Raw genomic sequence first — 27,489 nt, forward strand, 5'->3', positions numbered from 1 at the left:
CATTTTGCTAAGTGCAATACATAAAGTATTCTCTTGAGTTTTGAACTATCTTTGTAAATTGATGAAGCATCTAGATTTTAATTCGTTTCAACTTACTTAAAAGGTTTTAGTATTTGAAAATAAACCAGTTTTTGAGGCTTTGTTTCGCTACTTGGCAGGCAATTCAGGTTTACTACGGTTTTTTTAAAAACTATTTGACGTTTCGTGCATAATAAAATCGTATTAATGCGCATATTTTACTTCGTTGGTTTCGAAAGTTGTTTGGATACTTATATATTGATAATACCCTAACAAATATATTGACAGTATTTGTCGGATGATGTGATACATTTGTTAATATTCTTACAAATTGACTATTAAAAGCTAACAGACTAAACTTTGTGTTTGAAAACAGTATACCGACTTTTATGATATTTGTAAGTCTGAGCAGATTATAATCACCTTTGGCTAACTTCTGTAAATACATATGCATTTGATTGTAAGGTATTTTACTATCCGCCAATAGAAATTTGTTTCTGTTGCGTGCGACTCAATTACGATTCATTATTTTCAACAAAAGCAGACCATGGCTATTGCTTGAAATAGTTTACCAATATATTTTTAAGTGAATCAGCTGTATTTTTTCACTTTTTGGCTACATAGTTGGTCATCTTCACGAAGGGGATGTAGCTCAGATGGTAGAGCGCTCGCTTAGCATGTGAGAGGTACGGGGATCGATGCCCCGCATCTCCAAGGACATTGTCTTAAGAGACGATTTTTTGTACTTTATTGTATTAACATAAATTTATGTATCTAAAAATATACGTTTATATATATTTTTTAAAATACTTTACCTATTTGTTGGAGGTTTATACAAAGACTGATTTTTGTTTGATAGAAGAAGCGTTCATTTGATGTCCCATCTGACAAATTCAATAAAAAGTACAAATTGCTTAGTGATCTAACGCCTCTATTTATATTAAACTTCAAATATTTCACAAACAAAAAACATCGAAGGAAAAATAAGTCCTCGTTGGAGATGCGGGGCATCGATCCCCGTACCTCTCACATGCTAAGCGAGCGCTCTACCATCTGAGCTACATCCCCGGGTGATCGACCGCGGCCCAAAATACGTGTCATGCCACAGGTTTGTTCACTGAGTACAAATCTGTCGCTGCTTACCTTTGGAACGATCTGGAATGGAACAGCCCACATAATCTACCCAACAACGTCACCCTCTGTAAACAAAAGAAATTAATTTACGCATTTTCTTTTCGGTTGCATTTTTGCTTTATTATTTATTCGTTTTTAAAAACTGTCAATATTTACACTTGGCGCAGGTTCAGTCTGCCATAAAAATTACAAAAATACACACTCTCGCGAAATTTTCATTTCTCTTATTGCGTTGCTTTGTTTTCTTTGCGTTATTGTTTTGAGCTTTGCACAACGTCTTCGGCATCCGCTCCAACCACCTGTCATCTGATGCATATAATTATGGAAATTTCGCCACCCAACGACAATAACAACTGGCTCCCAAATGAAAAATCAACGCCAGCAGTCGTAACGATTTTGCCAGTGTAAATAAAAGTTGGGACAAAACAAAGTGATATAAGGAATACAATTCTCTGGGGAAAGACAGACAGAAGCAAGCCAAATTTACATAACCACCCAAGCATGCGACAATATTGATAGCGTGCAGACAACATTCAAAATCTGACTTTTGACGCGCCAATTTTTATTTGCATCAGGTGGCAGCACAGTCACAGATGCAACTCTGGGAACAGCTGATTTGGTCAGTGCTCTCGCATGTAAAACAAAATAGTTCTGTCAAGCGGTTATAGTATAAAATTATATACAAAAGATATTTGAGTACATAGTGTATAAAAACAAGAAATATTAAATTTACCAATAAAATAATAATAATATTGAAATCACTATAATGCTGGTGCTAGTGTTGAGCTTTTAAGCCGGTATTCTACGGTTTCATGCAACAAAAAGTACAAAAATGTCCTTTAATTTGCAATCGACTTTGCAATGCAACGAGCTTAAAATAATCATAGACGTTATTTTAATAATGAATTAAGTTAATTTAATATTTCAAAAGTGTATATATATATTGTTAAGTTTAGCAATGGAAGAGTGCCAGGAAACAGCTGCAACAGCTGCCTCCGACACAGCTACTGCAGAAACAATAACAACTACCGGCACCGAAGCTCAATCGGGCTTAGCTTCGGGCAGTGATGCAGCCGATACAGGCTCAGAGGAGCCCAACAGATGCCATACAGGTGGTCTGCAACAGGAACGACTTCACAACAGAAATGGACCACCGAACTGGTGAGCGCTTATTTCATATTATTATATATCTATGGCAGGACGCGTAAACTCAAAAATTTACATACACACACGCACATACATGTATGCAGCACAACACAACAGGGACATGCATTAAGTACGTCATCTATTTACGTGTCTACCATCCCGTTCCCATTTCACGACCGAAAATTGCCAACGTTCGCACAAAATACTATGATAATGAGGCAGACCATCAAATACAGCGACGCATTGTGCTCACGTCCTTGCTAATTTTATGTGCTGCCATCCACCCAGGATCACAAACCAGGCGACACAGCCTTGCTCCAAGTGGCATAAACATAATGCGATGTGGATGGCATAGCACACGCGCATCCTGCTAAAATAGCTTGCCTTAACGAATTTTTTTCCCGTCTCCTGTTTTACATACTCTAGTACCTTGTTGACGTTTGGCTTCTGGCTCACTGCTGTTAGAGCTATTTGATGGTGCTAAGAAATTTTTTGGCTTAGAGCATATCACGTTAACAAGGCGCTAAATTGCACAGCATTTGCGGAATATCAACATATTTACATATATGTATGTATAGACATACATAACAAATAATTACTAAACTTTAAATATTTTTCAAAATTAATTTTCACTAATAAAGATTGAGCTGTAAAATATGAAATGTGTTTAAGAATTATTAAAAGGTGTAAAAATCAGAATATAAAAGTAATAATACTATATAAAAACAAAATCCCTAATTTCAAACTAAACTAGAGATCCAATTAGAAATTCTTAGAAAATTTTAATTTAAATTTCTGCTTAAGCCCAAGCATTTTAATCCTTATATACAGTGAGTTACGACTCAGCTGAATTGCACACCCAGTCCTAATCTCTATCCATGCCAAGCCCATCAACACACACGAAATATTCTCAAATTATTAGCTTTTATGCCTTCTACCGGGCTTCAGTCAGAACTGCCTCCCCAATCAAACTACTATCCTTATGTCCTGTAACAGCTGCTAAAAAAATCAGAAAAACATTTGAAAATGTTCATAATAAATATAAAATGGGCAAAACGTGTCGATTTCGCATAACAACTTGAAAATGATTTGTTTCACAGTCTGCAGCGCATATTAACTTCGATTTTCAATTCGAAGCAGCAGCTGAAGCAACAGCAGGAGCAACAACAGCTCATATGCCACATGTAGCAAGGAGTTTCCCCCAGCTGCTTGAGCAATTTTTTGTCAGTTAGTGAACGCCAAATTCCATTAGGCCGCAAATGTTGCCAAAAACAACACAAAAGCGGCTCATAGACAACTTTGTGCATGTTGTTTTTGCTGGCGTTGTTTATTTGTTTGTTTGTTGGCTCTGTATGCTTGTCTCAATGACGTTGTCCTTAGCCATGGCCTGCAGCTTCGTCAACTTCATCTTGTTAACCAAACATGCTGCAGACACTGGCGCTAAGACAAAGCCACAGGTCCAAAAAAAAAAGGAGAAAAACCAGCTCTAATTGATGGCCTGACTGGACACCTGCCTGCCGCTTTGCATCTTGACCATTTCCGTTGTCCGGCAGCCAGCACGGCGGATATGCATGTCTACTCAATTTTTCGACAAATGAGTGGAGGTCGTCATCTCGACTGTGCTCCCCAGCCTCATCTCAACTGCCATAAGCTATCGAAATTGATTGGAATTTACAACATGCGGCTACAGTTTACAGCTTTTTTTTTGTCCTGTTCCTAGTGCCTTCTTCCTTGATACCAGAACCCATTCATACTCGTCAACACTTGAGCATAGAGCTTGTTTGCTGCTACATATTTGCCCCTTGGTTCTGGGTCCTTGGCCACATTGAAAGACTCACAAATATCTCTTTTTTTTTTAGATTCTCTGTAACATGAAGTTTGCATACAAAAATAATAAATAATCAAAAGGATTTAAGGAATCTTTTAGAATTTTAGAACTGAGAATCTTCTAGAAATTTTGGTTAATTGATATTAATCTAAAATAATAATTCAAAAGTTTGTATATTTTGTATCCTATAAACTATATTATGAATGACTAAAAAATATTAGGTTTCTAAAAGTTAGTTGTAGTTTAAAGTTTTCTATACCCATTTGATAGATATCTATAAATTTTAATTCTTTCCTATTTTATTGTTTATCTTTTTTTTTTAAGTACCACTATGGAAAAAGAAATTTTAAAAAATATTTTTTAGTTAGTGTTTTTAATGGACTTGTAGAACTTGATCTCCAATATTCATTCGACCTAACTTTTTAGAGCAAAACAACTCTCTGCCTGTATAGCACGGGGTAAAAATATTTGACCATAGGTATTAACGTAATTAATTTCGTAACGCGTCACATGTTTTGGACCGTTGAAAAATAAAAAAACACAGAAATTAATTATAAACAAATCTTTTCATGTCAGCAACGGAATTTGCGACACTTTTGCGCATTTTTCAACAACCCATCGGAATTTTTTTTTTAAACTCAATTTCACAGCCATTTCTGGAAAGAGGCGGCCCCTACTGCTCCCAAAATACGGCAACTCCACAGGCAGCCCGTAGCCATTGTTTAGGGTCACTCAAAAGCACATTTCGCTTATTATTAGCTCATTTATTACCACCAAGTGCTGACCCTGGCAGCACCTGAAGCAGAGCCCCCAAAAAAGCCCACTCCTAACTCAGGAAACTTTTGTGAAAAATGCTGCCCCGTCCGAGGCAATAAAAAAAAATGCTGAAAAGAAAAACCCTGTGGGTCGCGGGCATCTTGAAATTAACACATAAATTTTAAGTGGGTGGTGTCATAGGGGAAGGCCTGCGGCGCTCCATAAGATACCTTTCGACTCACGCTTGGGTGGCTCGGACTGTCGGCTGCGGTTGGACCCAAGCGATTGTCATTGAAATTTCCGTGCGAGTGCGTCCAATGGTCTGCTCCCTGTCAATTCACCTAGGCAATAACTTCTTGGCCAATTGACGTTGAAAGCACGTGACGTGTCGCAGAAAAGTATCTGCCAGATACATTTTGACTGCCTAAGTCGGCTTTATTGTGCGCAAATTAGTCGCACAGGCTCGCTGCCATTTTAATTATGCGCCACCAAAAATCCAATTCATTATCAACTCCATGCAGGCCCACCATAAAAAAAAACAAAAAATCAAGCTAACAATGGCACCCCAACAGCAAGTCAAAATGTTTCAGCAATGCGGAAATAAATAAACGTCGCGAATCTCAGAAAACATTTTGAATAACAAAATTAAGAGCAACCCCCCAGACTTCAGCTCGAACTCTATTTGTAAGATCTGCGCTGTTTAGTTATGCATTTCCCTGTTTTCTTTTTCTCTTCTTTTCTTTTCTTCATTTTCTTGTATTTAAATTTTTTATATATATATTTTTTTCTCATTTCCACAGGCGTCAGATGAACTCCACGAATTATAATGGGCAGCCCTGGCCGAACGAACGCAGGCAAGTTTTTATTTTCTTCTTCTTCATTTGCAGCTCACACTAAAAATCCTTCGAGTCATTCGTTATACCCGCCATTTGTTTTGTCTTCCGCTCTGTGTTTTGTTTGTTTGCATTACTTCTGTGCTTGTGTATGTGTGGGTGTGTGTGTGTGTCAGTTTCTTGTGCTTTCTTTTGGCTTAACGCACGTTTGCACCTTTTCCCAAAGCTCTGTGTGTGGGTGGATGGGCCAGTTTGCCCAAGGGAAGGCAACCGCATTATTAACACTTGACTAAATATGCATTTCTTGGCCGACGCTGTTGACAGCAAGAAGCGTTAACAAGGTTTGCATTAAGGGTTTCCCCACCACAAATGCAAATTCGCAGCTGACAAAGCCAAGGCTTGCAGAAAAATTTCTTAGATAAAAGTGAAGACACAACTGAAGCTGAAATATGATATTACATTTGCCTAGCTATGCAAAACTGTCAATATATTGAATCATTTTAAGGGAATCCTATAATATCCATAATCAAGCTATAATTGAAGTCATATGACTAGAAATTTTGTTTGATAGATTTAAAATCTAGCAGAAAAAGCAAAAGTTAATATGAATTGGCTAATCTAGTCCATGTAGTTATCCTAGATTTTTTTTTAACAATTAAAAATTTTTTTTTTTTTTACTGCTACTAATAAGAAAATTCAAAAAATTATAATAATAATACAATAATATACAAAGTTATAATTGTATAATATAAATAATAATATAATTTGTAAACTACATTAAAAATTATAACTGTAATATAATAAATAAATGATCAAAAAATAATGTTGGAAAAAAAAAATAAATAATAATAATAATTAATAATAGCATGCATGCATTAAAAAATTTCTAAGATATTAAACATTGATAATGCTGTTAAGTGATGTTTTTTTTAACGATAATATCAGATTAAAGCCTGTACAGTGAACACTTTGTAAGCGTGCCATACACATACATGCATACACAGATAACAATCAATGACACAAATACACCCGAAGTATGTACGAACGCAATCCCAACGTGTAACATCAATGTTACCCACCACCCGCCCAACCGACGCGAGGGGCGACAGCCGCATGACGCACGGCTCGTAGATCGCGATACAGCAAGGGTCCGGACCCTGGCCAGTAGTTACCTATTGAACCGACGCGTACGCGATTAGCAAGTTCGGACATTCCCTTTAATATTAGCCACGGATAATTTTGTTAGCTGGATATGTTGGGCAAGCGGAGCACCAGCCCCGGATAGAGCAGACAAGGCCAATGTTTAGCTCTCGCTGGGAGATCAATTGTCAAAAATTTAATGCGCACGATACGGAATTATCATAATCAATGTATTCGGAATTTAGTTGGGGCTCGGCACATTACATGTGTATTTAATCTTAACTCTAATACCATAAGTCGCCTACCTATGCATTGCTGTTTATATAGCTGCTGAAGCAGCTTGTGTATACTTGTGGTTACATATTTTGGTATATAATATTGCCTACGTATATACCCTACTATTGGTTACATATATATTATCTGGTTTTTGATGGTTATGTTTAATTGTTGTATTAGATTTTTGGTATCTTAATACGCATACTCCTCAACCTGGACTCTTTTTTTGTCGCCATATAGCATATATTACAGCTGCTTATTCCATCCGTGTTTGGTGACATTTTAATGTGTTTCTACTTACAGTTGGCTCGCGCTATGCGAACTAACGATTTACAAACAAGAATTCGATGGGGCTATATAGCCGATGCTCAGTTCAAGCAGTTGACGCTGATCGTATATCGATCGCAGTTGATATATTGTTGATCTGAAAGAGAGTGCAATACTTAGTAACTTGATATGATATCACTAAGATGTTTGAGAATATTCCAGGTACATTTGGTACAAAAGAAAAATAAATCGACTATATTTAAGAATACTTATTCTTGATATTCGTATCATATATTTTTTTTTAGATATTTTCTAAACATCTTGGATCATCTTAAAAGGTTTATTATAAATATTGAGTCAAATTTTCAATTATACTTCTAGAAAGTTAGTTTTTATAGCATACTTTTAAGCAGTTTTTTTTTATATTTGTATATTTTAAGTCGATCTAAATTTTCAAAAGCAAAGTTTCTGCTTAAAAATATGAGCCACAATTGATTGTTAATTATGTTCATAGATATTATTTATTTTTTGCACACTTTGTAATAAGCAATATCTATTAAATCAATTACTCCAAGTGCTCAATGACATTACCTGAAGTACTCATATATACAGAGCACACACACAAGCACATACATATATATCTGTCTGTTCTTATCACATATATATTTACACACACACTAACAGAAAATACGTACCTCGGTAAGCCAGTGGCTCGCACAGGGATCCAAGAGTTTTGCCGTCTTTTGGCAATGAACTCACAAACAATTGCTCCTCAGGGCTTTGGAAATGACCACAACAGAAACACCTATAGCAATAAGTGATATGCTTGTCTATTTGTTGCTTGTTGTTGCGTTGAGAAGAAGACAAACTCAAACGAAGTCCAAAGGTTGGTAGTTGAATTTCAACTGAGCTCAAGCACATAGCCTAACTGACTTTTATAGGCAGAACAATCAAATGACATGCGCCGAATTTGGTTCATACATATGTACAGCGAGCAAGTAAACGGGAGATGCGTTATTCCAGTCCAGTTCCTAGTTCCTCGCACCCAACTGCATGTCTTGCTTATTGTATTGTTGTATGTAGTTTACAAACAATAATGCCAACACTCACACCAGGGCCTTGTATAGCAGCATGCAACAGCCAACCAGGCAGCGTTTGCAGTTGTCTGCCTCTCTCTCTTTCTCTAGCTCTCTTTCGCTCTTTTAGGGAGCATTAATTGCACATTGCATCTGCCATTGTTGTTGTTGCCGTTGTTGCTGTTGTTGTTGCTTATTTTGTTTTGCTTGTATTTTATTTTATTTCCCAATGCGCTTTTTTGCTTAGTTTCTCGTGCGCACTCGCTCACTCTCTAATGCTCTCTCTCTGCTGCGCTCCCACTCTCCCGCTCTCTCTATCTCTGTCGGGTGCAATCGTGTTAAGCACTTCGTGCCCAAGCGAAAAGCTCGCTAACAGCGCTGCTCCTTTGCTGTCCCGTCAGTCTCGCTCGGTCTTTTCAGCTCGCTCGTCGTCGTGCGCTGCCGGCAGCGGGCTGCGGGCTGCGGGCAGCGTGGGCGGATGGTGGCTACTGCATACCCCTCACACACACACACATTGCACACAGCCGTTGCATCTTATTTAGTTACACTTTGCTGCTGCTGCTGCTACTCCTCCTGCTGCTGTTGTTGTATTTTGCATTGTTTTGTGCTGTGTTTTGTTTTGCTGCTTGCCGTGCAGCGGCCGCCTCTCGGGCCGTGACTTCGTGTTATATACAAGCCGTTATGATCCTCGGCTCGACGCTCGTTCGTTGTATATGAGTCGGTTGTGTGTACGATATTGCCGTTGTTGTTGTTGTGATTATTCTTCTCCTTCTCGTTATTGTGTTGTGTGTTTTTGCAATTGTTGTTTTTGGCTCTGCATCCCATATACCAGCCACTACTGGCCAGTGTTGTTCTTGTTGTTATCGCTGTTGCTATTGCTGTTTTGCTCTCTAAACTACTCCAACTGCAGCAGCATACCGTCGGTTAACGGCATTTGGCAACTCGACAGGCACGCAGAAAGTTCTCGTGACCAGCCTATTGTATAGTGTTGTGTATTGGCACGCAGAAAGTTCTCGTAGTGTTGTGTATGGTGCATATTGTTGTCCCGGTCATCAACATCGGCAAAGTCGCTTCAACAATTTAGAAATAATTTAGATAGTTTATTGACATTTGAGAAAATAAGTGAATAGTTAGAAAAGCTAAAAAACTATTAAATTATAAAATATATATAAAGTTTGCTGAAATAATTCAATAAAAAACAATATTATAAACAAAATACATAGAAGTTTAATAAACTATTAAGATCAACTGTGTAAACTGATTAAAAATAAATAAACCTAACTTTTGAATTTTCAATAAACAATATTTCTAAAACAAAATTAGATCTAAAGCCCACAGTCGAACTTCCGCTTCCGTATAGCTGTCAAACGCAGCGTGTAAAAAAAAAAAACGGTAAATTTATAGCATAACCGCAGGGTGCTGAAATTATACACAGATACACATACACACAGACGCCCAGCCTGTCACACAATTCATAAGCAATTAAGTGTCACTTGAAGTGTCGGAACGTGAGGTGTATTCGGAATATTGTCATTGATATTGTCATGTTTCGTATAAACGTTTACTTCCAACTCTGAATTATTGTGATTGAGTTAACTTGCAGGACTTAAGCGTGGTCAACTTAGACAATGGAATTGTTTGAGTTATTAAGACTGAATTAGTTTCGGTAAATTAAGATCGTTTAGTGATTGATTTAGTGACTGACAACGAAGTTGTCAATTCTGTGATTCTTTTTATTGCATTTCGTTTTGAATGCTTATGTCCTAACAGGAAAGTACGGAAAATTATTGTTCTAAGCAAAACCCCAGGTGAGCTTACAATACAATATTAATAGAAAATCTGTATTAGCTATCTTCTTGTATTAAATATTTATTTAATTGTTTAACATTTTTATTTATAAAAAAAGACAAACTTTTTTTTCATATGTAACTAAGTACATATATAAAGTTTAACAGACTTAGAATTGAATTATTTATCAAGAGTACCAGCTGAGATAAATTATTTTACAATTTAAGTTGAGAAAAAATGTCTATGATGTATTAGACAAAGCACATATATTGTTAATATTAGAAATCAATTTTTGGGAATTTGGAGATAAGTTTGAGATATCACAATAAAATTATATAGAAATTTTCCACAATAAATTCGAATTTGTGATAGAAAATACCTTTTAAAAATATAAGATATACAGAAATATTTGTTAAAGATTTCTTAGAATTTATAATTTACAAAAAATTAAATATTTTAATATTTCAAATTAACTAAAAATTTCTCTCTCGAGCTTTTTAATATTATTTTGTAGTTTTTTATTTGTGCTTAAAAACAAGTCACTATTAAATAAAGACTCCTCGCTATTATTATTTCACTGGGAAATGATTTTTTTGCAGACTTCGATTCAATTCACTTGACTCAAATCGTTAAATGCGAAAACCATCGTCACGCACTTTTCACAGCTTCCCTCTAATTAACGTAAACAAATTGGACGCAGAAATAATAATAATAATAAATGTCTCGGGCAAATCCGCTTAGCCGAGACGCGCGCATCTGGCAATCGAAAAGTTTGGCATTTTCATTTTTCTTATTCTTAATTAAATCCAAAACACTTGCATAAACTTTTATTACGGCCAAGACAGCGCCATAAGCTCACCAATCCGCCAATCTACCTCATCTCTTGCCACGCTCCCACCCATCCCATCCTCGGGCCATTTGTCAATGTAGCAAAAGTGAAAAATTTTCATTTTTCATTATCGAGCATTATGAAAGCTTTGCGCACCCGAAATAAAAAAAAAAGAAATACAAAAATTGACAGTCAGCCAAGTGTCAGGAGTGTTTGTGAATCGCCACGTATCCCACTCCTGTGCTCGCAGTTTCGAGTGCTAAATCATAAATATGCATCTAGCGTTTATCTAACGTCTTTATAGCTCGCCCTCTGCTATCTCTGCCAGGCACCCAGCTCTGACATTGCTTTCTGGGAGCATTGCGCGCTCCTCGCCCAAAAGTAGACTTAAAAGTAATTTTACGTCTGACTAAACATTAATGTGCTCAATATTTTATTGTTTGTTTGTTTTGTTTCATGCGACTTGCAGGCCCCCAACGCAGGGCACAAACGACAAAAAGCGTCGCAAATTTGGAAGAAAAAAAAAACAAAAAAACAAATGATACAAATGCCAGGCACTTGATTATGCGGGTTACTTACACTTCTATTAAAAGTTTCGATTGCTCACTGGCCGATGAGAAAAACGAGTTTTAGAAAAATAATAAATACTCTTGGCAGTATTTGTATACGTAATTTATATTCCCGATTAAATGTGCCTAAGATTACCATATAGCATTTAGTTTATACATTTGATTTGTAAAACAAAATATATATATGTATTTGAATACATATGTATGTGGTTTTTTGACTGTGGAAATATACCAGGAATATATCAGAAAACTTTTTAGATTTTTTTAAAACTTCATTACAATGAAAAAAAAAGTTTAAAATAACATTATTAAATCAGATCATGATATTATTATATATACTTTAATTTATCTATTGTATATACTTTATTTATCAGCAATTCAAGTGAAACTTTTAATTAAATAAATTTACTTCATCCTTATCTAAGGTGCTTATCAATCGAGAAGCCATATTCATGTGAGATTCAGTTTAGTTTCTTTGAACGCTGATTGAATCGAAACTGAATTGAAATCGCCATGTATTGGCTGGGCCAAGAGCTTTCCCTTCACTTCTTGCTTTTCGCTGGCATTGCACTTTGTCAACACTTTTGGCCACTTGAACATGGCAATTGTTTGGCTAGCTGCGTATGTGGGGATGTAGCTCAGATGGTAGAGCGCTCGCTTAGCATGTGAGAGGTACGGGGATCGATGCCCCGCATCTCCAGGATATGTACGGAATCCAGGAATGGGTTTCCTTTTTATTTTTTTTCTGCTACCGCCAATAGACTTACAAATATGCAGACGTCTGCATTTCTTCACTGGCAAGAGGCTGGCGCATTAATGAATATTCAAAGGCCGCTTTGTAACTGCCAAACGACTTTGGCATTAGATGCCACACAGACTGGGGCGGCGTGCACTGAGCGGCGCCCCCATGTCGACAATCAGGTCGCGTAATTTGATTTGCCGCCCACTCCAGGAGGGCAACACACGGCGAACAGAACACATTGTCGCACATAAATCAGGCACAATATGCCAATGTTTGTTTACTCGCCTGCATTCGCAGAACTTTGCCAGCAATTAAACAGGCAGTCAAAGCCAACAACATGGTCCCAGGACGAACAGGAGCAAAGGGAGCGCGGCAGTTGTTCAGTGAGTTACAGACACAGTCGCAGTCGCAGTCGCAGCCGCAGGCAGCGCACAGCACACAGGAAGCAAAGAGAACTCGTGGGTCCAGTGGAAGGTTTGGGTATTGTAAATGATACATGATGTGCTATTTATGAGAAGCCTTTGTTTTAATTTCTGCACCGCACAGGACAAACTTTCCTCTCTGTCAGCGGCTAAGCTAGTTAAGCTGTTGCTGTTCTCTTTTCAAAATTTATGTGTTTTGCTATTTTTTAATTGTTTTAAGTGTTTTGTTGTGCTTCGACTTGTCGACATGTTGCTATTTTGCTTTGTTTTTCAATAGTGCCTGACAACAAAATATATATCAAGCACAATAAGTTGAGTGAGTGCAGCAAAAAGTTGGTTGTAATATCCTTGGAGATGCGGGGTATCGATCCCCGTACCTCTCACATGCTAAGCGAGCGCTCTACCATCTGAGCTACATCCCCATGCAACACTCCATACACAACGGCTTTATAACAATTGCAGTTTTCGTACCCACTCGAACAATTAATGTTGACTCAATTGAAATTCAAGCGCTGTAATTGGCCTAGATTTGTTTATAAGCTGGGTCCGAACTGGTTTTCGGCTTGAAATTCCGCTACCTGAAATACATGGGTAGCTGCATTACTGGTCTTAGCCGGGCGTGGCCAATGCTCTTGATTTCTTTTTTCAAAGCTTAAAGCTACAAAATTGTAATTGAGTCAGCCAAACGGCTTACAAAATGTCAAATAGATAATTATACATTTTTGGTGATCTATACTTGAAATATTTATATTGATAATCATTTTTCGTTTCCAGTCATTAGATTTGTCTGTGCTCGCATTTTAAATGTTATGTATCTGATATTGTATATCCAAACTTAGTCTGGGAAAGATCTATATAAGCTATCACCAAGATCTCAAACAATCAATGAGAGATCAGAGAGCCTGTCATTACGCGAGCATAATATTGTATCTCCACTTATGCTCAATAATATGCAAATAATAAGCATACGCCTGGTTAAACTGCACATTTCGTTAAAAGAAAAATCCTTTTAATAAGTACTTCATTTAATTTATTAAAATTTTGTTAGTCAATCGAAGACGACTGAATTTATTCATTTTAGGGCATATAATAAAAATAAGAATAATAAATGGAAATACTTTATACATTCATTTAAAACCATATTCAACTTAAGAACTGTTTTAAAAACCACAATTAAATGTCAATTTCTCGAGCAAGTTTGTCCAGCCCACCCTCTATAGAGAGTGTGCTTGAGTATCTTGTATACAATTTGTGTTTTGGGCTTTAATTAAAACCAAACAAAACAGGCAAACGCCTGTCAACGAGGAGCCGTTGAGAAAAGTTGAAAATTACCTCAAGCTGTTGCACATCAAGACTGAGATCGAGACCGAGAGGGAGAGGGAGAGAGAGATAGCTCCAGCGATAAAGCGACAATACAGTAGGATATGTGCCCCACAATCAACCCACTAATTGCTGGTGTCTGCTCGGGTTGTTGTTGTTGCTGTTGTGTTATCAGTGAAACATTGTGAAAACATGTGGGGAGCGTGTCCCCGCTTTAAAAGACATTACGAGCAGAGCGCGTAAGCAGCAACAATTAGTTTGTCTCATATGAAGAGCAAACGCAGCCAAAAAGGTGGGCAACAATGTGAGTGGGCTGGCTGGGGTGGGGGGTGTTAGTGGGAGAGGGCTTTGTGTCTTGGCAAAAGAGTTAAACGTTTTCATATTTATGAGCATCGTAAAACTCAATGATATACAAAATTAATGACAGAGGCGCCACGAGTGGCACTTTTCCGACTTACTTTTGCTTACTTTCTGGCACCCATGCGAATCGTAAAAGAAATGTTACCTCAAAACTTTTGTCAGCGTTTGCTTCCCGCCCCCCTCCATTCGCGTCCCCTCACCTGCTAGTGAGGCGATTCATCCGAGCGTCTTGTAATTTTAATTTCAAGACAGTCTGCGACTTTTAGTTGCTGTCCTGAAAATATTTGCACAAAACTCCAAAGCCACTCCCACTCCTTCGACATTTCTCTATCTCTAGCGTCACGTACTTTTCGCTGCTTTGACTTTTTTTTTTTTTTGTTTTTAATTGACTTGCCTTCGCCTGGAATGTCCCGCTCGAGCTTCATTGGTTTTTTTTCGTTTATTTTTAGTTAGGACTCAGGCTTGATTTGACAAATACTTAGGTAGGTGCCTCTTAAAATGTATCCTCCTGCTCATTAGAGAGCACTTGTCACACACGCCCTGTGACATTTGACTTTGCCATCCGGACCGTGAGCGTGTTTAGACTTTATTTTCCAGACACTTGGGCCGCATGGCATCCTTTTTCACTCATCACTGCATAAATTTTCTTAAGTTTTTTCTTTCCGCTACGCGTTATGCATATTAATTTCGATTTTTGCAACCCAAAATATTTCTACTAGGCTTTGAATGAATATTTTTGTATTTTTTATTTGATTTTTTTTTTCTTTTTTTTTACAAGCAAGGTGCCACGCAGAATTTGTGGACTGTGGTGCCAAACGAAGGGACTTGTAAAGTAAATTTAGTTTGATTTTTATTTATTTGATTTTTTTTTTTTTTTGTAAAAATAAACAAAGGCTTTTCTGAGTGTATTCAAGAGGAGCTGTCATTAAATGGTTAGCTTGCTGAGTCATTTTTAAGTTTTTAACAACATTTCAAAGATATTAAGCTAGAAGATATAAAATCTGAATCAAAACCTAAGATATTATTATTGTAGCGCTGTTGTATAGTTTAATTAAAATATGAAAAGAAATCGCACTAAAAATAAAAAATAAAAAAGTTCATTAACAATTACAAATTTTGCATTTATTTATTAGTAATATTAATTTTTTATATATTATATTATTATTGATTTAAAAGTATACGAAATCCCTTTGAAAATGGCTTCTTACAAATTTATAACTAATCTTCATTCCAACATATCTTAAGCTTTCACCTACCCATTGCTCCTCCGCATTCTTCACTCTAGCGTTTGTAGGAAAAGTTAAGCAGATATCTTATTGCATTAAGATTCCCATTGTGACATTTTAAATTTTTAATTAGTTCAAGTTACAAATTACATTAGCAGAAAAACAAGTAAGAAAGCTCTAGTCGAGACTGCTCGACTACGAGATCCCCTGAACCCTACAAGCAACTGATATTTCAATAATAATTAGCACCCACACACGCACTCATGCAAACAAATACACGCACACACACACACTCACATATACAGGCGATTGCGCTTGGGTTGCGCGGCAGTGTTGGCAATATTAGGAGAACTTATTTGTTGAATAATTTAATTTCTAGACGTACGATCGTAATGAAACTTTCAGAACGTATTCATATTGTTTAAATGTATGTGTATACCGAAGCACAAGTCTCTAGTATTTGATATACGACTTTTACAAAGATGAGGGTGAGGGGGTGGATTTGGGGGTGGGGGGTAAATTTTAACAAAAACCGAAATTGTATGACATGCGTCTTAATATACATTTTAAATTTGGAGACTGTAGCTTGAAAGATGTAGGAGATATAATTTTTAAACTGATCTTCGATAAGGTTTTTTATCGATAAAAAAGTATCGGAATGAGTTATCGTTTTTTAGTGATAAACTCGATATCCGCGTGATATATACGGACATTTTAAAAAAAAGTTGACGTCTCTAGCTCTTGTATCTTCTGAAATCGACGCGTTCAAACATACGGACAGACGGACGGACGGACGGACGGACGGACGGACGGACGGACAGACAGACGGACAGGGCTAAATCGACTCAGCTCGTCGCCCTGATCAAGAATATATATACTTTGTGGGGTCTGCCACGCCTCCTTCTGCCTGTTACATACATTTTAACAAAACCATTATACCCTGATTTCCCATTTTCAATGGGTTCAGGGTATAACAACAGCTACACAAGATTTGTGGTCGTATATTTTAGCATTTCTTAACGAGATTTTCGAGCGAACTCAAAACAAAAGCGGACATGCCGAAAGTAGAAAGAAAGGCAAGAAAAATGAAAAAGAAAATGCCAAAGGAATTCGCACCTTTGCATACACAAATAGGAGGCTGCGGCCCTACAGCTGGGAAGCAGGGCGTGTGGTTATAAATTTTAAATCTGTTAAATTAATGGCTTAGAGTTCTTTCATTCTTACGTGCCTCGAAGTTGACTAAAAACTTCGAAGAAACCGAGCCACGTCGCTTGATTACATTAATTATTCCTTTATTGTTTGTAGAACTTGACTTTTTTTTCATTTGCATGTCTTCTGTAGTTTATGCTTTTGTAATGAACGTGAGCTACCTCTAATTGTAATTATAAGCCTTATAACTAATTTCATATATTTGTATTCATTCCAGGAAGAAGCCATATAATAAAAATAAGCATTTCAACAATAATAATGTAAGTATTTTTATAAAGCTTAATAGGCAGAGCCAACTCTATATATACGCATGGAATTTTCTCTTTGCACAGTGGAACCCATACATCCCAAACCAAAGCCAATTTTATCCGCAAAATAGTTTACGTGGTTCAGGTCGTAATTATAGGCAGAATAATCAATTTTGGCATCTATCGGCAAATTATATAGGAGACAACATCAACAATTGGAGTCAACCATCTGAAAGACGAAATTATCGAAGGGGTTCATCGTACCGTGGAAATTCCGGTTTTTATAGAAAACCAAGTACGAATAGATCTAAGACATTTGCTGTAGACAGCACAGGTAGACAGTGGGAGCCCACAAATAACTCGTATAGCAATTTGATTTCATGTCAAAGTCAAGAGTCATCCCAGGAACCACTGTCCGAAGCCAGTGAAGACGAAGAACTTTGCTCCAAGAGTGAAGAGAATCAATTGAATGCACCAAGTGGCGAGAACACAAGTGAATGTGATAATATAATTACTGATTCTACTACAGAAAAGCTACTTGAGAGTGCAAAAGAAGAGAGTGTGAGCGAATTCCGAGAACAATCTCAAATTTACAGCCGTATATCAAATTCTGTTGAACAGCTAGACCAAATCAAACCCCTAAATAAAACCAGAGTGCGATTCGAAAGAAAGAATGGGCAAAATAATATTACAATACAATTAAAATCTACAGAAACTGTAAGTGAAGAATCCAAATACAAGAGCGAACAGACTGAAGAAAACGAAAAAGACTTAAAAGATAGCAAGAAGGAGGTTTACCCGTGTCCCAAAAAAATTAACATCACAACTGGCAGCCAATTCAAAGTAAGGCCGGTTAGGAACAATATATTCAGTCCCGCGAGGCGTCCGAATGCTGCCAGGAATAACACGAATTTAGTGAAAGCAGTTGAGAGCAAATTCAGTTTAACAGAGCCTAAGAAGAGCTTAGGAGGAGCTGCAACGCCGTCTAAGCCCACAGAGTGTAAGCAGCCAGGGCAAGGCGAGCCAAGGAGCACTGCTAATAATACATATCCCAAGATTCAAGTGCGACCGCTGGCTGAGCTGCTGAAGCAGGAAATAATTGCGGTCACTCAGGAGCAGCGACTGGAAACCGGCACAGCAGGTGCTCTCAGCGCTAGCCCCGTCAAACCTGGCCAGCGGCCAACGGTCCAAAGTCGTCGTCGAACTGTCAGCCACAACAATCACAATGGCGGCGGTGACTATAGTCTCAACGAGCGTCTGGCCCATATGGACAAGGAGAGTCTGAAGAATATAATCAACAACAGTGATACGATATATAACGAGCATCTGAAGTTGCAAGCGCGACGACGTCTGCGCGAGGAGATACGACGCCAGCTAAAGGAAATTGAATTGGAACAACCAAAGGATACGCTAACCAAGGATTTGATCGAGGACGAAATCGTCGAGTCCATCAAGCTGCCGCCATTTTTGCTGCAAGAGATTGAAAAGTGTTTCGGAATAGACATATCAGTGGGCGCGACGACAGAGACTAACGCATCCAAGGGCAACAGGGATCCAACTCAGGAGCAGAGCACAGAGCAAACCGAGAGCCAGGCCATGAGAAGCGCCACGGACTTAATGGAGCGCCTGAAGGTGGCCGAGCAATTCAGGATGATGGCAGCCAAAAAATGTAGGAATAAACAGCCAAGTGAAAAGCCCAAATGTCCCAGCTTGCAGAGCAAGTCCGCTAAAACTTCCGATAGTATACCAAAGCCTAATCCGCAAAGAAAAGAGTCTGAGAGCAGTGCTCCTGCACCAGGGCAACAGCAGCAGCAATCGCAGAAGGAGTCGATACCGGTGGAGACAGTGAATCCGTTGTCCATTAAACAGGAAATTCAAACACCGTCGAAGAATACGCAGAAGAGCAGCGGCATTATTGTTGTGGTCAGCTCCGAGGATGAGGATAACGAGGAAGGGGAGCATATTACTGTTAAGAAGAAGAAAAAGCAAATTGTTGCCAACGAAAGTGACAATGACAGCGATCACTCGAACTCATCCAGCTGGAGCACAGACTCCACCAAGCGTCGCTATCGACAAAAACTGGAGAGCGATGCCAACAACATTGTCGACAGCTTCGAGAAACTGATATTGCCGCAGCTGAAGGAGTCGGTAGCGGAGCGCTATCGCAGCAGCCACTGTGACAAACTGCGAAATCGGCTGCACTTCATCTCCTGCGTGGTGACCAGCAGTGAGCACAACTCCCAGAGCTTCAGCAAAGCGGAAGTGGCCAAGATACAACAGAATCTCAAATCGAACGACTATCGCCAGGCCATTGAGTTCCTGTTGCGTGAAATCGTGAATGTTGTCAACCTGCAGAAGCAAACCGCAATGGCGCGGCGCAAGCAGAACTTGGAGAAGGCGCTGCCTAATGAGCTTATCGCCACAACAGCCGCTGCGAAAAATGCTGAGCCCGCGTCTGAGTCACATCAAAGGGAAGCCGCTGGGCCGGCAGTCGCGGCAGCCGCGGCAACCGCTCAAGCTGTGATGCCGCCCACACCGCCGCGAAATGGCACGCCCACACCAACAACCGTTGCAAGTGCGGTGCGTCCGCTGCACACATTGCCCACGGGTCTGCCCTACATGGGCCTGGACTCGACTGTGGCGCATCTATCGCCCGGCAGCTTCTCGCCCAACGACTCGATCATGCTGATGGGCGATTCCGTGACGCACGGCCTACTTGAGATCGATCGCCGGCTGCTGGAGAATCAAAATCGTCGTGGGTTTCTCGAGGAGATGATTATGAAGTTTCAGCGCGAGAAATCCGACTTGGAGATGCTCAGTCTGGAGCTGCAGAATCGCAAGTTTCTGCTGCTCAACACGGTGATTTCAAGGAATCAAACGGCGACAATGCCTCCGCTAACCACCGTAACTCCCACGATCTCGCCACTGCTTCCATTGCCAACTACCAATCCAGCACCAGCAACAGATGTCGCAGCACCCGCAGTGGCTCCTGCTAAATCTGAAGCCAGCCCTCGTAAGCGAAAGTGTCGCGCCGTCGTCGTGAAACGTGTCAAGATCTTACCCAAACGTAGGCGTCTAGTCAAAAGATCAACAGAGCCCACGCCGAGCCACGCAGCTGATAAAAAGGTTGCCCCCAAAGAGACGGAGACAGAGCCTGAGCCCAATATTCCGCAGCCCATGGCACTGCAGTTGAATATCAAGCAGGAGCCGATCGAGGCGCCAAAGACGCCACCGCCGTCAACTCAATCAAACCCGACTGTAATTGGCAACAGTCCCCAGTATCAGCATTTGACCGCATCTGTTTCGGCCAGCTTGGCACAGCAAACGATGGCAGTGGTACCACCGCTGCCACCACCACCGCCGCCGCCGTTGCCGTTCGCCAACATGTCACAATATGATCTGCCGCGGGCGCTGCTAAAGCCGACTGCGCCCGTACCGACACCGTGCAGCGCAGAGTCTCAAATGGCAGCGAATTTGGAGAGCTATAATTATGACTATATACCAACCGGAAGATTGCATAATATCAGCTGTCCCATCACCCAGATTCGCGTCTATAAGGCGTACATCATAGCGGCCTCGGAAAATGGCGATATCTTCCTGTTCAACATTGGCACTCACAAGCTGGAGTTTCAGATAACCAAGCACAGCGAAGCGATTACGAATATGTATCTGTGCGAGAAGGAATCCTTCTTATACACCACGTCCTTGGATGGTTTCTTCAAGAAATCCTCACTAGAGGTGAGTAACTGAAAGAGACAGGTCTGAAAAAAGTCTAAATTCTAACCCGTCTATCATTCAACAGAATCTGGAACGCGTAATGCAGACAGTATACCTAAAAGAACCCCTACAATCTATCGACATCGAATGGGGCGTTGCGTTTATCGGCAGTCGTTGGGGCAATATTTTTACCTATAATATAGCGGTAAGTTTTCAAGACTATTTATGTTTTTATTTAGTTGTGAATAACTTTATTTTATTGTGCAAAATAGTAATATGATCTATAGTGGTCAAATATCATATATTCATAGGGACTCTTCTCTAAAGTAACATATATGTATATATTTATTTAGTGAAGATATTAAAGTTGGGTATTATGGATACAGATTGTCTTTTATGTTTAGTCGATAAAAATAATGATTACCAAAACTATATATTGGTTTTTGTGCAAGTAAACTCAATGGAATATTTTTTTTTTTTTTTTTTTTTTTTTTTTTTTATTTAAATGTTCCAGATGGTGTTCTAAAACTATGCTGCATACCCCAAGGCGTAATCAATTGCCATACAGTTAGATCTGTTTCTATAGCATAATTGAGGGAGATAATATATTAGTTTAAAATATATTCACTTAGCATACAACTTACCTAACCCCAAAGCGTTAGTTTTCATATAAACTGCTATGGCCCATTGAATATTTTCACTTCTAGAAATGTCTACCGGGAGTCGCATTCAATTAATTTGCAGCTCATTAAATATTTAGCTTGTCCAATCAACACTTGAAAATATTCAATTAAAAAGTGAAGAACGTGGACACGTAAGAGAGTCCAGGTGGGCCACATCAGCCATCACGCACTCTCCTCTGCATATATAGTGGTGTGGATGCCTCAATATGGCCCCAACGGCGGACGCAAGAGTAGCAAGGAAAACAACGAATTGGCATTAAGCAGCCATCGAATGAACCCAATGTCTAGACAATGAAAATCAAATCGAATTTATTTTTTCTTTCGCATTCCGCCAGCGATATACGCAAATTGGATGTGGTGCGATGGTGCGATGGAGCGATGGCACGGATGATGGTGCAAAGCTGGCACTTCATTACAACTCCGCGTTGGGGGCAAATGGCGATAAGTCTTAATTTTTTGGCAGCATTCGATTTATGGCTGGGACGTGCGGGTAATACGCGGGCAGTTGCCTAAAATTATGATTCGGAACTTTTTAGTCGACATGAACTGCAACAACTGCTGGGGCAACTGTACTTTGGAGGCAACTGTACTTGTGCAGTGCACGCCTTTAGTTATTTACTAAATATTTAGCTTTACCTAGGCAATAGACACGCCCCAGTGCAGTTATATTGGGCCATAGACCCAACCCAGTTGCTATGTATGCAAGAAGGCGTTGCTTGTTGCAATTTTCCTTTGCTGCTATTGCTTGATATTTTGCTGTGTCGGTGTTGTGTGTTTTTATTTTGCATGCATGTGTGTGTGAGTGTTTGGTTTTGCTGCACGTTGTTTGGCCAAAAACCTAATACATAGTGCTATATATGTATGTGTATATAGCAAAGGCTGGGGGTTAGTTGCAACAAACAACAGCAAACTGCAGCGCATGCTGCGAGAATGGGCGCTGCGTTCAAAATTATCCCTCTCTCAATGGCGTCCGCTTACGCTTTCTCGCTCGCACCCCCTCGTTCCCTATTGTTGTTTATTTAAGTTTTTATGTGTTCATGTTTAGTTTACTGTATATTTTGCTGACTCACACTTTCGCACACACTGCACCGTTCATTGCCCGCTCGTGCGCTCTCTCACACTCTCACCTTTCGCTCGGTGCCGCCGGCACGAAGCTGTTAAGCCTTCGTTAGTCTTCTCTCACACTGTAATGCGCATGTCTCTGTCTGCTGCAGTTTCTTGTTGCTGCACAAAGCGTTAGCTCGGCTAGTTTTGTATTTCTTGCACTTACTCATTCGTTATATCCAGCGTCGCAGCGAAGCGGCGCAACGTCGGCATTGGCAATGGCATCGCCAATTTGGCAGCAGCAAATAAAATGTTTATATGCTATTTACTGAAAACAATTTTAAATAAAATACAAACTATGTACTCACAATCAGCTCTCGCTCTCACACTCACACTCACACCCACACTCTCTTACTTGCCGGCACTCTCTCGATTTGCCTGCTCTCGCTTTCTCTGTCGTTCGCTTATTGCAGGCAAGCCTTCCAAGGCGCTGCAGTTGGAATGTCTTCGGTACTTGTGCTGTATGTGTTGCTGTTGGTGTTGGTGTTATTTTGTTGTTGTGGGTGGGTGGTTGGCTTGCTGGTTGGCTCCTGTTTTGTTGTGTTGTGTCTCTGGAAAATGACGCCGCCTGTCGGCATGACTATGTGTGTGTGTGGCAGAGCCGTTTTCTCATTGGTTGAGTCTGACGAATCGGGTTGGTTGTTTGCCAGCTCCGGCCCAGGCCCCGACGCTGTATGGAAGTAACTGTTATTCGTTTGTGTTGTTATTGTTGTTTTTATAGAAACAGCATCCGACGCAGCAGCAAATTGCATACGTCCATGCGGCCAATGTGGGTGTGGCGGGCACACTTGCAACCACTAAATAAACAAAGCAACCCAACGACTGTTACTTCGTCGATTTTGGGTGCGCCTCCTGCAATTTAAAAAGCATTTTTGTATTTGTTTGTCTGCTTTGCCATTTCTTGCACTTTTTAGTTGAGTTGCAAACGTGAGACGCCATCTTGCAAATTACTAACTGTACATAGAGAGGCGCAAATGTACATATACATATGTACATTTACATATGTATAGCTAGAACTGCAGTGCGTCTTTCCTTTTCGCACTCTTTTTAAATGTTGTTGATTTTATTTTCCCTCCAGATATATGTATGCATGTTTGATTAGAGTTTATGCAATGTGAAGTGTGCAGGAGACAGGGACTAGCCTCATTTATCATAGTTGCAGCTCGAGGAACCTCCCCTTGTTTGCTTTCAATTTTAATTTCTAGCTTTTTCTGTAGATGTGGCTAGTTTATCTTTGGTTACTACGCATATTAATAATGTTTGTTGAATTTTCTCGCACATTCTAGAGACATGGAAACTCAATTATGCAACCTCTTTTAAAACTCTGTTTATATTGGTTTAAGGAATAAATTATTTATCATTCTGCTTTTTTTTATTTCTTATAGTTCTGACCATTTCAAATAGTAGAATGAATGAACAAAGATGTGATAACGTAAATTAAGATTCTATTCGAGCAATCTTGTAATGTTCCATGTGCTAACACACATTTTGTATTTGCTGACTGTATAACGATATTGTTTTAATATTTCAACTCTTATCAGTATAGATGTTGCGTTAAGTCTTTGTTCTCAATATTGATAACTTTCACAATGCAATACAACTGTTTCTTATCGTTATCAAGTTGTATTGCGCACCACTCATATTAACGAAAAAAAAAAAAATAATAATAATAAATAAATAAAAAAAAATAAGAAAAATTATCAGAATAAAATAAATAATATTACATGAAAAAATTTATGGTCTTCAGACTAATCTCAAATGCACAGTCAGCTCAGAAAATATGGCTAAGCACCTCGCGAAATGTCTTTCTTGATTGCGGAATCACTCTGTATAAAAATTTAGGGAAACCCAGAAACAACCCCCTAGGCACCTCAAAGATTTTAAATTAATATTACAATAGGCAATCTCTAAATAGAAGACAATCTTCATTATATGGATGTTCGCAAGAGCAGCATGAATAAGTTGGTCATAGTATAATAAATAAATGTATTTAAAATTGAATGTATAATTATCAGAATTCTCTTTAGCGTAATAATTCACGCTAAAGTTAATTAATAACGTAAACTATTCAGAATTGCATTCAGATTTATTTTGTAGTCCCTAGAGTCTAAAAGTTCTAATAATAAATAATAAATTAATGGCAAATATTGACAAAAATTAAAACGCAAATAGATTTTAATGAAACAGCTATCTTATCGTGTGTTTGTTTTAATTAAAGCAGCTCACCTATCGCACGACATAATAGTATTATATATAAATAGCTTACAGCTACAAGTCTATTTATAAATGTTTATAAAAAGTGTGTGGCGTACGCACTTAAAAGAGAAATGAAAACGAACTGTTTGTTGTTGTAATCCGATTGCGTTGCACATTTCGAATGACAAACAGAAATTACTATGCAAAGCACAATTGGTCAGCAAATTGAGTTTGGCGGTGTATGAAATGGAAACGCAATTGTGAACGCTTTTGTGGGCCAATAAATGCCCAGGAGATACAACGGGGATGTAGCTCAGATGGTAGAGCGCTCGCTTAGCATGTGAGAGGTACGGGGATCGATACCCCGCATCTCCAGGACATTCTTGTTTTTTATACATTTTTCTTTTAATTACGAAGCAATTCTGAGTGTTTTCCCATTTTGTTCCCAATTGCAGGCTAATAAAGTGATGGACCTGCCGCTGCTATCAACTGGCCAGTCCGTCATCGCCATTAAGGCCACCAAAGAGGGTCCTCGCAATATAATTATATTGGGCTGCAAGGGAAATGTGGTGCTGTTGCACGATGCGGCAACTGGTTTGCTGTTGCGTCGTCTTAGCATGCCCGACGGCCTCAATGTTTACAGTCTGATGCTGCTTGATGGCCATCTGTTTTGCGGCACCCAGAAGAATGAGGTGTTCAAGTTCGACTTTGCCGTGAGTAATATCTGAAGGTTGAGCTTCGATTTGTGGATTCATCTATTACCTTTCTGTTTTCTAGACTGGTTTGGTGACCAACACATTTCCTTGCGGCAATGGTGCCGTTACAATGGCGTTGTATAAAGAGAACTATCTGCTTATTGGCTGCTACGATGGCTACGTCTATGTGCTGAACAAGGAAACTGGCTTGCAACTGGGTCGATTCGCTGGACCTGGACGTTTGGTGCTTGCTCTGGCCCTAGCTGGCGACAAGGTAAGCTTACTGTGAATTTATAATGAAAATGCCGCAATTATCTTTATCTTTTTCTTTACTTGCATCCAGGCCATCACCTCGTCAAAGGACAACGCCTTGGAGATACTTCAAATACCGCCAGAATTGTTTGCCTATGATCAATCGACTTTAGAATAAGGGATTAGCAATTTGAATATAATTTGTATATTTGAAAAGTTATTGTTCTTACAATACTTTTTTTAATAATTTGTCAAGTTATTTTATATCTTCTGTATTTACAGTTGAAATTGTTTTAAGTTAAAGCTCTGTAGTATTGTGTTAGCGAGCATTTTGATTATGAAGAATATTTCTTCCCGCTTATATAAAATATTGAAATCAATGTCATAATAATGAAGAAAATATATATGTATATATATATGTACTGACTAAACATGTGTTTGATGTTCGATGCGGATAATAAGGAATACGTATGCGTCATGCGGGATCTTAAGGAATTTGTGGCACTCGCACTGGACGCACATTCGTTTGCATTTGGTGTAGTTTCTGGTTGAGCTTGTGTGTATGATCCCGCAAATAGGCAATGAGGTCGGCTTGCTTCTCGAGTAGCTCTGCTGTATCACCACCGGGCTGCATGAGGCCCAACGAGCCGCTGGCACGATCAGCTCCACGTAAAACATCTGGCGACAGGTTGGCCTTGTTGAATTTACGCACCTTAGCTGCAGAGCAATTGAAAAACATGAATATAACAAATAGACAGACACAGTCGTAAGACTCACGAACCTATATAGCAGCCATGGGTGACAGCAAGCACCATGTTTTCCGCCACATTGAAAGTAGTTACATAGCTTATGGGCGAAAGCCAGCCGGCTGCGCAATGCGTATAAAACTCATTGCCGTAATAGTGATGGATCAGCGCCTGTACAGCCAACAGCATGGAGTTCCAGAGTGACACGATTTGCAGTGGAATACCTTTTTGCATGTTTGTCTCTCGATGGAAGTCATGATAGCCATTCAGGCGCAAGTTGTCATGCTGTTTCTTAACAATGTGATCAAAAATCTGTAACCAATGAGAGAATCGGTCATAAAACATTCGTTATTAAGGACTCAGTACTTACAAACGTGAACACCCAGAATGTGGCGCGTAGGTAAAGCATTATAAAGTAGGCCTCGCAACGGCGATCCTCGGGAAAGAGCACCGCGAGACCAATGCCCACACCCGAAATTATTGTCGAGATAAGCAAATGTATGCTAGCGGAATTAAAAATCCATAGAATGTACAAATGTCATTAGCATATGTTAATTGAGTTGCGCTGCTGATATCAGCAGACTCATCACCCCTTTTGAGAGTGATTCATAGCTATGCCGGTCTCGCACTTAGTACATACCTGAATGCGGGCACAGTTTTCAACTTAAATGAACCATTGTTGTCCGAGAACAGTACAGGATCGAGCAATTCCTCTGTGTCCTGGTTATGGCCATGCTGCCCACTGGGCTGTATAGCTGCGCCTGTTGCTTCATTATCCATTTTTTGCTTGCCTTCTGTGTTTTATTGATATCAACTGCGCAGCACCTAACGCAAATTTGCTTTGTTTGTTGTTTGTTGACGGTGCATCGGAGAATGACACTTACATGGCGTTGCCAGACAACATCCAGG

General features: G+C 39.3%; 2 protein-coding genes, 1 long non-coding RNA gene and 5 other non-coding genes across 9 annotated transcripts; 4 read left to right on the forward strand and 4 right to left on the reverse strand.

The window, feature by feature from the left end:
- The first annotated feature begins 659 nt into the window (after positions 1-659).
- Positions 660-732, forward strand: TRNAA-AGC (transfer RNA alanine (anticodon AGC)). The gene has a single exon. It is a non-coding gene; the product is annotated as a tRNA-Ala (tRNA).
- Positions 733-1,013: 281 nt separating this feature from the next.
- Positions 1,014-1,086, reverse strand: TRNAA-AGC (transfer RNA alanine (anticodon AGC)). Its single transcript has one exon. It is a non-coding gene; the product is annotated as a tRNA-Ala (tRNA).
- A 227-nt stretch (positions 1,087-1,313) lies between these two features.
- On the forward strand, positions 1,314-26,845 carry LOC108659811 (uncharacterized). Of its 2 annotated transcripts, XM_089263150.1 has the most exons (8): positions 1,314-2,313; positions 5,683-5,740; positions 17,161-17,199; positions 17,272-20,925; positions 20,990-21,109; positions 25,343-25,600; positions 25,665-25,856; positions 25,926-26,845. In XM_089263150.1, exons 1-8 carry the CDS (start codon positions 2,111-2,113, stop codon positions 26,010-26,012), a joined length of 4,611 nt encoding a protein of 1,536 aa, XP_089119276.1. In that variant the 5' UTR covers positions 1,314-2,110; the 3' UTR covers positions 26,013-26,845. The 2 variants fall into 2 exon arrangements, with proteins under 2 accessions (XP_089119276.1, XP_017968409.2); XM_018112920.3 differs by lacking the exon at positions 5,683-5,740 and having other exon boundaries at positions 17,157-17,199.
- LOC149092161 (uncharacterized) lies at positions 6,757-9,466 on the reverse strand. The gene is made up of 2 exons (XR_016197286.1): positions 8,094-9,466; positions 6,757-7,555 (listed from the first exon to the last, which is right to left on the reverse strand). It is a non-coding gene; the product is annotated as an uncharacterized LOC149092161 (long non-coding RNA).
- TRNAA-AGC (transfer RNA alanine (anticodon AGC)) lies at positions 12,288-12,360 on the forward strand. Its single transcript has one exon. It is a non-coding gene; the product is annotated as a tRNA-Ala (tRNA).
- Positions 13,174-13,246, reverse strand: TRNAA-AGC (transfer RNA alanine (anticodon AGC)). Its single transcript has one exon. It is a non-coding gene; the product is annotated as a tRNA-Ala (tRNA).
- On the forward strand, positions 25,190-25,262 carry TRNAA-AGC (transfer RNA alanine (anticodon AGC)). The gene has a single exon. It is a non-coding gene; the product is annotated as a tRNA-Ala (tRNA).
- Positions 26,103-27,379, reverse strand: LOC108659809 (transmembrane protein 192). Its single transcript, XM_018112918.3, has 4 exons — positions 27,221-27,379; positions 26,951-27,083; positions 26,616-26,892; positions 26,103-26,551 (listed from the first exon to the last, which is right to left on the reverse strand). The coding sequence occupies exons 1-4, from the start codon at positions 27,358-27,360 to the stop codon at positions 26,322-26,324; spliced, it is 780 nt and encodes a 259-aa protein (XP_017968407.1). The 5' UTR covers positions 27,361-27,379; the 3' UTR covers positions 26,103-26,321.
- Positions 27,380-27,489: the final 110 nt, after the last annotated feature.

This window comes from Drosophila navojoa, chromosome 2 (genome assembly GCF_054131105.1).
Source record: "Drosophila navojoa isolate 15081-1374.11 chromosome 2, UAZ_NAV_1.0, whole genome shotgun sequence".
Classification (NCBI taxonomy): Eukaryota; Metazoa; Arthropoda; class Insecta; order Diptera; family Drosophilidae; genus Drosophila; species Drosophila navojoa.